This window comes from Diadema antillarum, unplaced genomic scaffold, assembly GCF_040938485.1.
Source record: "Diadema antillarum isolate AM-2024a unplaced genomic scaffold, OU_Dant_1.0 seq00000488_RagTag, whole genome shotgun sequence".
In the NCBI taxonomy this organism is placed as follows: domain Eukaryota; kingdom Metazoa; phylum Echinodermata; class Echinoidea; order Diadematoida; family Diadematidae; genus Diadema; species Diadema antillarum.
In genome coordinates this window covers 1-12724 of record NW_027271450.1, presented here as the reverse complement: position 1 = coordinate 12724, position 12724 = coordinate 1, and the positions used below count along the sequence as shown (strand labels likewise).

General features: G+C 40.7%; 1 protein-coding gene across 1 annotated transcript; it reads right to left on the bottom strand.

Moving 5' to 3' along the window:
• Window positions 1-2504: 2504 nt before the first annotated feature.
• LOC139733705 (double-stranded RNA-specific editase 1-like) lies at window positions 2505-10120 on the bottom strand. The gene is made up of 2 exons (XM_071644519.1): window positions 8618-10120; window positions 2505-3996 (listed from the first exon to the last, which is right to left on the bottom strand). The coding sequence occupies exons 1-2, from the start codon at window positions 10051-10053 to the stop codon at window positions 3468-3470; spliced, it is 1965 nt and encodes a 654-aa protein (XP_071500620.1). The 5' UTR covers window positions 10054-10120; the 3' UTR covers window positions 2505-3467.
• Window positions 10121-12724: the final 2604 nt, after the last annotated feature.

The window sequence follows — 12724 nt, the reverse complement described above, 5'->3', positions numbered from 1 at the left end:
CTATTAACTATTAATGAGTGACAGCCATAAAATGCTTAAAATATCAAACTACCATTAACATTCTTTGCCTCCTACTGTGGTGTACATCACTTGGTGCTCACATGCTTGAATCCTTGAAACGCTGCTACAAATACATTCAAAAACAGATGCACGTGTGATGGGTAGCCTTCCATCAAGTCTCAAAGTTTAAGCTTTGTAATTTCAACATGACAAAGTCTCAAAGACAGCACCCAGCATACTACATAATCTCGGTCTTTTCTGCGAGTTTCATTTCGTACAGGCAACAAGAGTTACTGATCATTTTCACATCAATCTCAAAACACTTGAAGCTGTCACTCTCGCTTACAGATATTTTTGTGAGCGAGGAGGTCACAGACATTTTTGCAGGATGCTGTTTTCGTGTGTTGTTAAATTCTGGGCCCAACAGTGATTCACAAAATAGTGAAAATAACAGCTCGTAAAGGTATGCAACTCCTTCATCACAATCACAAAATCACAAATAAGACAAACAAAATAGTTGTTTATTCCATCCCTCCCCCAATAATCGAGCAGCAATTAAGATACAGAAGACATTTAATATTGTATCGTTTGCTGATGAAAAAAGAAAAGTCTGAGGGTAGGCTAAGTAATAACAGGACCCATGTGGGAATATTGGTGCTGTAATCAGCGAACACGAGTAGGGAGACAACACATGCGTGATACACATCCCAATATGCCTAACAACACATCACATGGCAAGCGCTATACATAGCAACAACACATTGGGGCAACATAACACCACATGGAAATTTCTACCAGCAAACCCCCAAAGGAAGTATGGGCACGGATGTGATACCGTGGAGGTATGTGGGATTAGCGAGAGCAGTGGGAGGGGTCAGCATCGCCAGAACATACCGACCATTCCACAAGTATGTGATGTCAATATTCATTATTAGATGGGTGGTGGAAAGTGATGCACTGGCCTATTTATTCCAGAATATTTCTACACTCCAGTAAAGATGTCACAAAAAATTTCAAGCCTCTACACATTTTATGACTAATTTTCCATTTCCAGTCCCATCCATAAGTGGAAAATACTAATAACCCTTAGTTTGTGAACACTTTAATGAGTAACATTAATTTAGTCTTCCAAGGTGCAGCCAGAAATGTATAAAAGTACGTAATGTTTGCAGGAACAATCACTACTGGGTATTGTCCTTGGGTTTGAGTAGAATCCATGTTTCAATTGTATTATAGATAAGCAAATATTCTAATTAGTCCTACAAAAAAAAAAATAAATGTAGAGAGTACAATTACAGAGAGGAAAGGAATTTTTAATGGGCTTCACTCAATATGTGCATTGCAAGGCTTTAGCTACATACATTGTACAGCGGTATTTCCTTCTTAAATTTCTCCTGCACCCGAGACAGCGAGCATCCCAACACGTAGCTGCATAACTTGAGGATGACTGCCAACGAAGCTCTCCTAGACCAAAGTCAATTACCCCACATGGAGGCAGGAGGGGATACCACGCACCCGGCCTACATCAGGAGGTGTCTCCTTACCGTGATCTGGTTTTTTACTCACTGCAAATACCTCCTGGATGTTTCATGTGAATAAAGTCTACCTCCAAGTACCCCTTCTCACATACAACATGAGTAACCTGCTGTTCAGTAACCATAACATACATGTTAAGATTAGAAGGGACTCACAAGAGCTTTTCCAGTCCAGGCTCTACGTGTTATGAGTTGGCTATTAGTCTTGTGTTTGTACTTTAGATTTTGCTTGCTACACACTACAGTATATTTTGAAAAGACAATTTGCCATAATTACCATTGATGGACAGGGAAGGGGAAAATGACATGATATGATCTTTATCAATGCGTCATAGACATAGACAACACCTACAGCCGTTTCCTCTTTCTGTTTTCATCTTAAAACCATTGAAGACTAGTCCTGAGCATGCTCGGGCAGGTGTCTATGGGGAATGCCTGTTATAGCAAAATCAGCCCATTCTCAACAGATTAAGTGATAAATGTCAGTGGTGTAATATTTAATTTTCTGTCAACAAATGAGGAGTAAAATTAGCGGTGTCGCCTTCAAAAATCTTGCTAGAATCTATAATTGTCACGGTGGTGAACCCAAGTTCTTAAAATTCTGCAACCATGAAGTAAACCTAGCTGAAATAAGATGAGAATATGGTGTATGACTACTGCTGTTTAACACGTCAGTGGTCATGTAACCTAACTCACAATCATTGCTGGATTTCTAGATTACACAGGAAATACTTGGTCTGATTGTGTGCCTTACAATCTATACAGTGCTAACTTTTTCACATATGCACAAACCAAGGCAAACGCAAGACGTAATTTTCCTTATAGACAACATCTGCTCTGTCACTGTCAAGGATTGAGGCATTACATATTTACACAACTACATTTACATATGTACACAATGGATGTACTTCATACAAAAAAGGCAAACATTTAAATATAATGCTGATAAAGTATCAAATTTTGGCGCTTGCATCATTGTTTGTTTTTGTTTTTTTCCATATTGAGCTAATGAACCAACATGTAGGTAGGTACACACACAGCCATTTCCATCAGCTCGAAATCTTGATATAATGGTATTGCTGCTCAAACGTGTGACTGACCTCTTTCAGAATATTGTGACATTTTGAAATCGCAGACTGGACATTACAGCTGAAACAATAGAACATGCAGCAAATATAAGGAGAAATAGACCGAAAATGACAGTACCTCAAAGGAGATACAAACATGCTGCTCATTAAATTATCATGCACAGCTACAAGAGTGAAATATGTGCACAAATATGGCCATTCTGCAGGATTAAAACAGTTCTGATATTGCAACATTCATTGTAAGTAAACAAAAATTTGCACCACTAGAATCAATACCAGCACAGAAAATCACTGGAAAATAAAACAAGCAAATCCTACCACAGCCACATCTTGGCACAATGAACCTAACAAACTTTATTCCTGTGATCAAAAAATTATATGACACAAGACCAACTGTTTCATACTAACAAACAACTGAAATTGAGAATTCATTCCTTTTATACACGAGTAAAATTTCTGAACTTTTCTTTATCCTATTTGATTATCCTGTAGGATTTTGCTGTCAACTTACATAGCAGTTTGAAGTTTTTGAAATGTACCTTCAAAACTAAAGCTAAATATTGAGGAAAGGCCTGTTTGAAGAAGTAAAAGTCACAGGCAAGTACAGTCGACATTTTTAATTTGGACAACAGAGGCAGATTCTAAACCTGTGCTGGCTGGCCTGGCGATATCATTAAAGGTTGACAGAACACATAAAAAAATTGATTTGCCTGATGGAATCCAGCAAAGGAAAGCAAAATGCTTCCCAAAGTCCCATCTCCTTCTAAAAAAAACCCCCAAAACAAAACAACAAAACAAAATGTACACCAGAGAATAACCCACAGTGATTTTAAGCCCTCATTTTCTACTCAAACATGTCTTGCTCAAGCGGTTTCTTGATCCACGTTCCCAGTCCATTCTTCTCGAAGGCCTGCATCATGAGGTGCTTGGCACGGTGGAAGTCTTGGGCTACGCGCTTTGCCTCGCTGTAGGACTGTGGCGGGGTGGGCTGCACCGGTACGATGGACGACACACGCCCATAGAGCATCTTGAAGAGGCTATAGAAGGAGGCCTTGCACAGGTGTGATGGATGACCCTGCTCGTTCTTGCCAGTGGTCGTGTTTATGACCTCAAGACCCGGTTCCTCAAAGGTCCAGTTGGTGCTGTGGTTGGGTGCCTTGCCTGGCTGCCGGCTCTCAGCGTTGCTGATGCCACTGAGCAGGGGCTTGGTCAGGTGGAAACCATTGGGTAGCTCCTCCAGCTGGGTCAGACGGGCAAACATGGCTCTCGACAAGTGGTCTGCATGGTAGAGGGACCCGAGGATGATGCTACTCAGATAGACTGGTTCAATGAAGTGGGTCAGGAGGGAACCTTGGACACCTAACACATTCCACCTGAAAAAGAGGAGAAGATAAGCAAATTTGGTGACTATTAGTCTTTTTTTTTTATTCGACAGGCAGCTAAGGTGTGCCCTGATGAGTTATCATGCTTGAAACTTTAAAGCTTAATCAGAATCAGTGTTTCAATTGCAACAAGTACTAATGAGCTCATGACGTGATTTTGTATAATTCTCCTGCATCTGTATGAAGGATTTTCATTCTAAACACACAAACTTACTGATATACTGTATGTCATCATTAGCTACAGAAGAGTCGGGTGGGCAGCTTTTCTGGTTGTTTACATTTGCAGTGAAGACAGGATAGAACATTGCAGCACCTGGAACACTTGCTCCATTTACTGACAGTGTACTGGTATCTCTCTATCATACTTGGCTATTCTTACAAGAGCCTGTGAATCTTAAAATACTGCGCATGCAAATAATATACACTGCATATCCTGTCATATCTTCTGAAGTTTTCTAACTGATCACACTATCTGGTCCAATATAGATAAATGATAAGGAAGACAACATGGCATTAGTACAAAAAAAAAGTTCGTTTAGAATTAATAAGTTGTCACAAACTACATGTCACCAACATTTAAAAATGAGCATTTTTCTACACTTTATCTCTTCCTCAAGCAAAGCCACTTTCCCTTTAACCTATGCCCTGCAAAGTTTTGATCTCCCCCTTGAATCAGTACACAACCATCAATTTCCAGTATTAAATGCAATCTTTACCCTTGCACAAGACTTCCATAGGAGGAAAAATACGAGCAGTTAAAGTGTAACAGCATACAAGACTGGCTGAATCGATAAATTGCCCTAAATAACACATACTATTAAAATGCACCAGAAATGGTCACTTACAATGTACATTCATCATTCAATGTAGTCCTAAGCCTTATAACAATGTGGAGCTGGGAGTACTTATTGCTTACAAAACTTGATATCGGTCATGACTTTAGAATCACACAGGACTTTCATACCATCTATCACTGGAATAAACTTACTTTTACAACACCGTATTTTCCACTGCTGTATAACCCACATTCTACTCCTAAACATGTTGTTGTGAAGCAAATGCTTTCATACAACTGTACCACACTTCTATGTGACACTGCATATTTGTTTTACACAGGAATTTGTATTTCCTCTTTGTTATTCTTTTAGTTTTTCCTCTCCTTTTTAGATGAGTGACAATCAAGTTCAGCTACTGCAGTAGTGAGCTCTCGGAAAGAGGTGTCAAAAAACTTGTGGTGGTTTGCGTACGTGCTAGGGTAACTGCTGTACAAAATGAGGCCACTGTTCAAGGTCTGGCCAAGTTGATTGTTTCCTGTATCATTGATGTATTATCAATCATTCCACTCCAACTCTACAAAAGGGGACAATATTTCTACCCACTTCCACTAGTGATGAGATAACAAGAATGCCCAATACAGCTCTGCGGTTGAAATAATACCAGATATACTCATTTGCAATCAGAAACTCTTTCATCACGTTCTGACAGTAAGCAGTGTTGCAGACAAATTGGGCAAGAAAACCCAACCACAGACCTCCCAACCAATCTGAATTTGGAGGAAAGAATCTGAATTTTGACTATTCCCAGCTCTTGGTCCAATAGGAGTTTCCTATTTTTCTTGATAGTCTTACTACCTGCTCCTACGGGAGCTGCTCTTTCTTTCCTACCGGTATTTTTGAGTCAATTCAAGGATCCCTATTTTTCAGTCAGAAAGGTTGGGAGGTCTGCAACCATTTCATGATTACTTTGACTGCATTCTTTTCTAATTTTTACTTCTCAGTAATTTTGCTTCCTCCTAATATACTCGTAATGATAATAAAAACAGCACTTGTAATGTGACATCAATTTAATGACCTATTCTGAGGTGCAGAGGGTCATACAGAGCAAATTTCATACAGTTGTACACATTTAAGTGGAATAGGTATGGGAGATACAGAAATACTAAGTATATGAATCCAACATATATCTAACCAAAACAAGATGCAAACATGTGCACCTTCAAATTCTTTTTACAAATGTGTAAACGTTTCCGTGGATTCTGCTGATCAGATCCTCAGTGGGAGAGCATTCCAGAGAGATGGGGCTGCAGAAATAAAAGCCTTTTCTCCGAGAGTTGAGATTGTTCTCTGGACTGTCAATTGTTCAGAACAAATTTGTATGAAAGATGTGCAATCTGATGGAATCTCACAATATTGTGACTTTCGTCCTATCATCATTCATGTTTACTCCACTTCTGACAGATGACGCCCCCCCCCCAAAAAAAAAACTAACTAGAGGAAATAAAATCATACTTATAACCCTTTATTACCTTGTAAATATTCATCTAAATGTGTCAAACACAGTGACTTCACCTGTAGGTACCAGTATATTGTTTTTAGACCATGACACACTTCATAGTGGCAACTGGTAGAAAATGCCATATGTGTACCATGTACATGATTTCAGTGTACAGGTGAAGGTTCTAGACACACCCACTGGTATCCAAAATAACCAGCCCATGGGTCTCTCAAATAATCCACCAGCATGCTAAGTAATTGGCCAATTATACCCTAGCGCCACTCCATCAGCACACAGCTCATGTCACGTTTGACTCTCTCTGTACATTGCTATGTATGGGTGTACTATCTACGAAACTCTCTCCTACAACTATGCGATGGAAAGTATACAAAATGGGGAAAAGAGACCGCTGCAAATGAGGGAAATACACTGTGTACTCCGAATGGTGTTTACACCCGATCAGATCTCCTGGTTTTTCTACAAGAATTAGCATTAGCAGAGGAGGATGGTACACTATCTGATCTGAATGCCAATCAACAATTTTCAAATGCCTCTTTGTCGCTGGTGTGACCTAAAAATAAACTGCAGTCCCTGCAGAACTCAAGGAGACGTGCCAACAAACTCCATCAGGCCAAACACACCATGGATCCAAATGGGGAAATGGCACTCCTTGCATATTCAGAATTTTAAGCTATAAATCACAGCAATGGAGAGAAAGGAAGTGTGCGATGGCTACAAACACCATTATATCCTGTCTACCCTGGCATGTGCATGGTGAATTATGGTATTTGTTGTATTCATGGTCCTACGACTTCATGTCTTGTGTTATTGCTGCGTGGCTGTAAAAAGCGTGAGACACCACATACATTAAACAAGACATACTGTTCCATACAGCACTGAGATAATAAACAATACAAAACCAGCAGCAATGATACGATAATGTACGTTTGTTTTTCCTACACATACTGAAGAAAAGCTAAATATTTTTCTCCTCGTTACAACTGTTTGCTGTTTGTAATGTTTTGTTTTTTTCACTTGGTGACAAATTGTCTACCTGTATCTTTATTTCTTCTATAGCGGCAGCACAGATTAAATTGGGAGGGGGGGGGGGGGGGGGGGTAAAAAGAGGTGAATAATGTGACTTTAATTGATGATCAATTGGATCATGTCATCAAAATACTGTGCTCCCTTTATGGTCACATACACTGATGTGGTTTTCCGGAGTTGACACGATTCTCTGTGTGTGACCTAATTCCAGCATGTGCTGCACAATCTGGGCTAGGATCCTGTGCTGGATTCCAGTCATGGTTTCTTCTTGCCTCTTGGCCAAGCCCTGCCAGAACATCTCTACATCATACCAGGTTTAATAATAAAACATGTGCCTACACGCACAGGCAGGAGTATTGTATCATGACTCACATTGTTAACTTGAGACTCAATACCCATGAGCTGTTGCTTTTGTTTGTTTGTTTGTTTGTTGGGATGTTGTTGTTTTTTAAGAAAGCAATCCCACTCACTTGAAAACACTGTAAAACTTTAAAAAAAAAACAATCAAATGTATACATCTCATAAACTCATCATCTGGAAGATATTTCATAAGATAACATAGTCCATATTTACTAACTAGTTGTGAGCAAGTGTAGGTCAGTTTACCAATGCATTCAAGTGATATTTTTTTACCTTGCAACCAACAGCGTAGTAAGGAGCTATACAGTACACCCACTCCTTTCAAATATATTTCAGTGTGTGGTATCCTATTCAACTAGTTACAACATTGGGGAAGACGTGGGCAAAGCTCTCTGGTTGCTAGGAACAACATAGGATTTAAAAGATATGGAGAATTTTGTAAATCGGTCTTTTAGGTCAGCATCCAGCAAACATACATTAAAAAAATCTTGCATTCCCCCCATGAAAGATTGATGACTCTCAAGTTTTCAAAATTATTATGAAATTCTTGGTTAGAATTTACCTTGATTAAAAATCTACTATCGAGCATGTTTACATCTCATTTTCCTTGTAAGGGATTTTCTATCTAGGCACTACATATCATCCTTTCTGACAGTATTACAGCAAAATAATTGGGATGTTCATTATCAATGTCTTTTTGAAAAGTTTTCTTCATCAAAACCCCCCACATTTTCATCTGGAATCAAACATAAATGAAATGCTTTAAAAAGAGAAAATATCTCATATAACGATTATAATAAGATCCTGAGAACTTCTAAAAAATGGCTAAAACTGGCTAAATGTTCTAACATATTTTCAGATACATATAAGCAAGTCAAACTATCAATCATGTGCTAGAGGTAAGCATAATTTAATGGTTCCTATTTCTCACCTGGCTAATTTATCACTGCAGGACATGGTAAGAAGTCTCTCCCCCTGCAGCACTCCATCCCAGGTTTGGATGGATGGCCCTGACTTCACTGGTATGGTGCCTTCTCCAGACTCAATCTTAGTCCTCAGCTGGCCTCGTGCTCTCCTGTTGGGATGCCTGTCAGGGGTGGGCTCCTCCCCACTGCTCGACTCGTGGGGCGAGAAGATGCGGGCGTCCCCGCAGGGTGCCGTGCTGATGTACAGATGGAATTTGATCTCACCACGAAGCTTGTAGCCCTGCCCATTGGGGTTTGGAACAAATATCGACTTCTCACCCTGGTTCTGAAGGTAGAGCTCCAGCTGAGAGTAGAGGTACCTGACCAGACACCTGCGTGAGATGATTTCAGCATGACAGTCATTCAGCGCCAGGCCCTGTCCAGACATGTACTCTCCATTGATGCATTTGGTTCCCGTGGAGACGGCGATGACACTAGAGTGCTCCAGAGTCTCGCCGCGAGTCATCACAATGCCAGCAAGAACTTTCCTCCTTGCAATGGGTGACTGGAAACCATTGGTCAGTTCACAAAATTTGTTGAGGACGAGTTTGTGGACGTGGTCGGCCAGAGCGAGGGCATGACTAGAGGTCTCTTGGTTGGTCATTGGTTGAAGATCTGGTGCTAGGACGGGGTTCATGTTGAAGAGAGAAATAAGAGCTGCCTGGGCTGCTCTTGACTTGGCCAGCTTTTTGTTGCGCCCTGAGCCTTGGAACTCCCTGCCATCAATGGTCAAAGACATGACAAAGTTCTTGGAGTGACTCTGGCCACTTTCCGACTCCAGCACATACTTCAGTCCTGGCTTGAGTTCATTCAGAATCATGACGGGATTCTTTCCTGCTGGAAGATCCCTTGGCTTTGGGGAAGCCACATCTGGGTCTTGCTGTGTCTTGCCATTTGTAATCTCTGGGCTATTCTGCGTTTTGTCTCCCAACACTGCCTTTGCCATGCCGGGCGGCGTGTCGGGACGATTCACTTCCAAATCAAAGACATTGAAGCCTTCTGGTTGATCGGATGTGAAGTCTGCCTGGATCTGATACCTCCCAAGAGCCTGGTAGGCTTCACTGGCGTTTGGGAACTGAATGAATGACTTCAAGGCCAACTCGGCAGCATGCATCTTTGCTGCCTTCTTGCTCCTGCCAGTTCCTTCAAAAGTCTCATCATTCACAGAAACCGACACCACAAATGTTGGGGCATGCACAGGGCCAGTCTGTGACACAGTATTGTACTGCAGTCCCGGTTTTATCTCATTCAGCTGCATCAAAGCATTCTTTGGTAGGCGTGGTCCCGGAGTCGTTTTCTTCTTCTTTCGCCGCGGTTTCAGCGTCTCCTTTTGGTCATTCTTACTGTTGTCATCACCAACATCAGTGATATCTTCATCCGTATCGTCTATTGACCGCTTCATGCCTTTTGCCTCTTGACCGCCGTCGACTGCCTCTTGGTCTACGTTGATGTTTTCCTTCACATCCGTCATACCTGAAGAGTAAACCAAAATGAGTTGGTGATCATTGCAGAATAAAACTTAAAACTTAAAAGATATGGTAACATGGTATTCATGACATCCTACTGAAGTATTGTCTTAATATCCCCATCCCCCTGTAGAAGACGGATTACCAAACCAACCATGAAAATCAGCCTACGATGCACCACAATTAAACGTGAGATCTTCTGTGGAGCTGGAAAGAACACACCATGCTCCAGACCAATCCACAGGGCTGCACACAAATACATTTCTTTTTTTTTCTTTTTTTACTGGTCCAACATGCCTGTCGGACCAGGAAGTACCCAGTTTTTCCATCTTTTACTGGTCCATTCTTGAAAAAGTCACTGGTCCAACAGTGATATTTACTAGTTTGGATTGTCAGACCAGTGCCAGTGTGCAGCATTGCAAATCAATAAAGAGTCAGCAGAATTTATGATGACACCAAGTTAATCTTTGCAATCTTTCTATCTTTACCTCCACCAAGGAAGTTATGGTTTGTTTTCATTGGTTGGTTTGTCTGTTTGCAAAATAACTCAAAAAGCTGTGAATGGATTTGGATGAAACTTACAGCAAAAATTAATGATGACACAAGGAACAGATGATTAAATTTGGTAGTGACCAGGGAATTTTAAGGAATTTTTGAAGGGCTTTCTAATCTTTTTGGCAGATAGGGTGAATGAACGGGAGTTCAAGCTGCATACGCGCCCTAAAGCGTGTGCTCTGCTTGAGGTGCCATGCAGTAGGAAGCTGATGAGGTAGATGTAAACACAAGGCATCTTTATCATTGGGAAATTGGGTGATTTTCAGCATGGCTGCATGAGTGGAAATGAGCTGCTTGGTGGAGGTCTGCACTCTCTCAAAGCGCTTTTCTAGTTATACAACACGCAGCACAGGATGTCCCTTGTACAATTCGCAGAGTTTGGACTTTATACATCGTAAAGATTGTATCTTGTGCACATTATTGATGATATCTATACACTATTTACTATCTTTAGTGCATTAAAAAAAATTCACAAGGAAAAAAAAAAGACCATACTAGCTAGTACATGTACAAGTCATATACTGTAGTTTATAATGCTCACAATATCTACATGTATGACTACACAACATACATTGTAATCAAACAACATTTTAGTATACGAGCATTCAGACACATAAAATATGTACTTAGTCTCAAATGTCGCACAATGAAACGTTAAACCATACTATGCTCAGTCAAACAAGACGTCTCTCATCTAAGTCGAGGGCAGCACACAAAGAAGAAGCAGCTACAGTAACATAACACACTTTTGTAGTTTGAACTATTACAAAAGTTTTAATGCAGCTTTAGTGGTTACCATGATTCGAAGGATTCGGTAATAAGTAAATTGAAGCAGCGACCTTCCAGCATAGCAAGCAATGAGTAGTTTCACCTAGCAGTCTATTGCCATGTCTAGTACACACATTGTAGGCCCAGTTTATCCTTTTTCTATGTTTGCCAAGCAACAATATCAACATGTTTGTGTATGGCCGACTTTTTTCTAATTGGTTAAAATACCAAGTAATATCATTGCAGATGGTCCAATACGGGCAAATAAAAAGAATGACACAATATCCTGACTAACATTGCAGAGTGCATGGATCCAATGCAAACTGCAAGTATTTCCCCTTCACAGGTGAAGAGTTTGACTGTAGTTACAGAAAGCTGATGAGGGGAGTTGTCACACTTGCCTACCAATGTAAGTGTCAAATAAACTCCTGTTGAAGATGATTCACCCAGTGTGGAGTATCCTCCCTCTAAACGTCAGTGATTACTTTTTAAAGAGTTTGATGACAGCAATCACACTTGGCCCAATTTCAGCTGCTTCATCTCACTCCTCCTGCAATACATAAATCCAGTCCTGGCTACAATGCAACAAACAGACAACCAGTGTCTGCTGGTGTCTGCTCACATCATCATCTAACACCTTTCACAGCTTCTGGTCCCCCATCCACTTCCACGGCAAAGGCAGGCACCATGGCTGAATGCTGACGCTGCCGATGAGGTCAAATGACTCGAACTCTCAATTACACAAGGACACACAAGGAGGACGGCACATTAGTTAGCTGCCACAGTTTACTACTTTCATGCCACAACAGCATTGCTATCAATTTAAGGGAACCTTGATTTGGTTGCAAGACACATTTAGCTCAAAAAATTTTCCTCCAAGGTATGCATTAACATCTTATTATATTCAATACTTTGTAGCATCTGCCTGACCTTGGTAGTTACCGAGTTGACAGGAGCATAACAGTCTCAAAATACAACTAGTATATGGAACAAGGTCGCTATTTTGGATGCCTTCATTACCGCCTAACATCATTTATGGGACGGACAAAGGTTGAAGCTGTTAAGGAGAGCGTTGATGTCCATTTCCTTCAGAGGGTGGCACAGAAGGAGTCTTCTGCCAAGAAGAATGTGTTTATAGAGGACAGGAAACGTGGGACATAAATTCAATTGAGACAGTGTGCCATCAACTAATATTAGCTTGACTAATGCAAACTACATTCATAGCAAACATGCAGTGGCACACATTTGCAAGAGATTAAGAACAGAACGTGCTCTGTATACTGT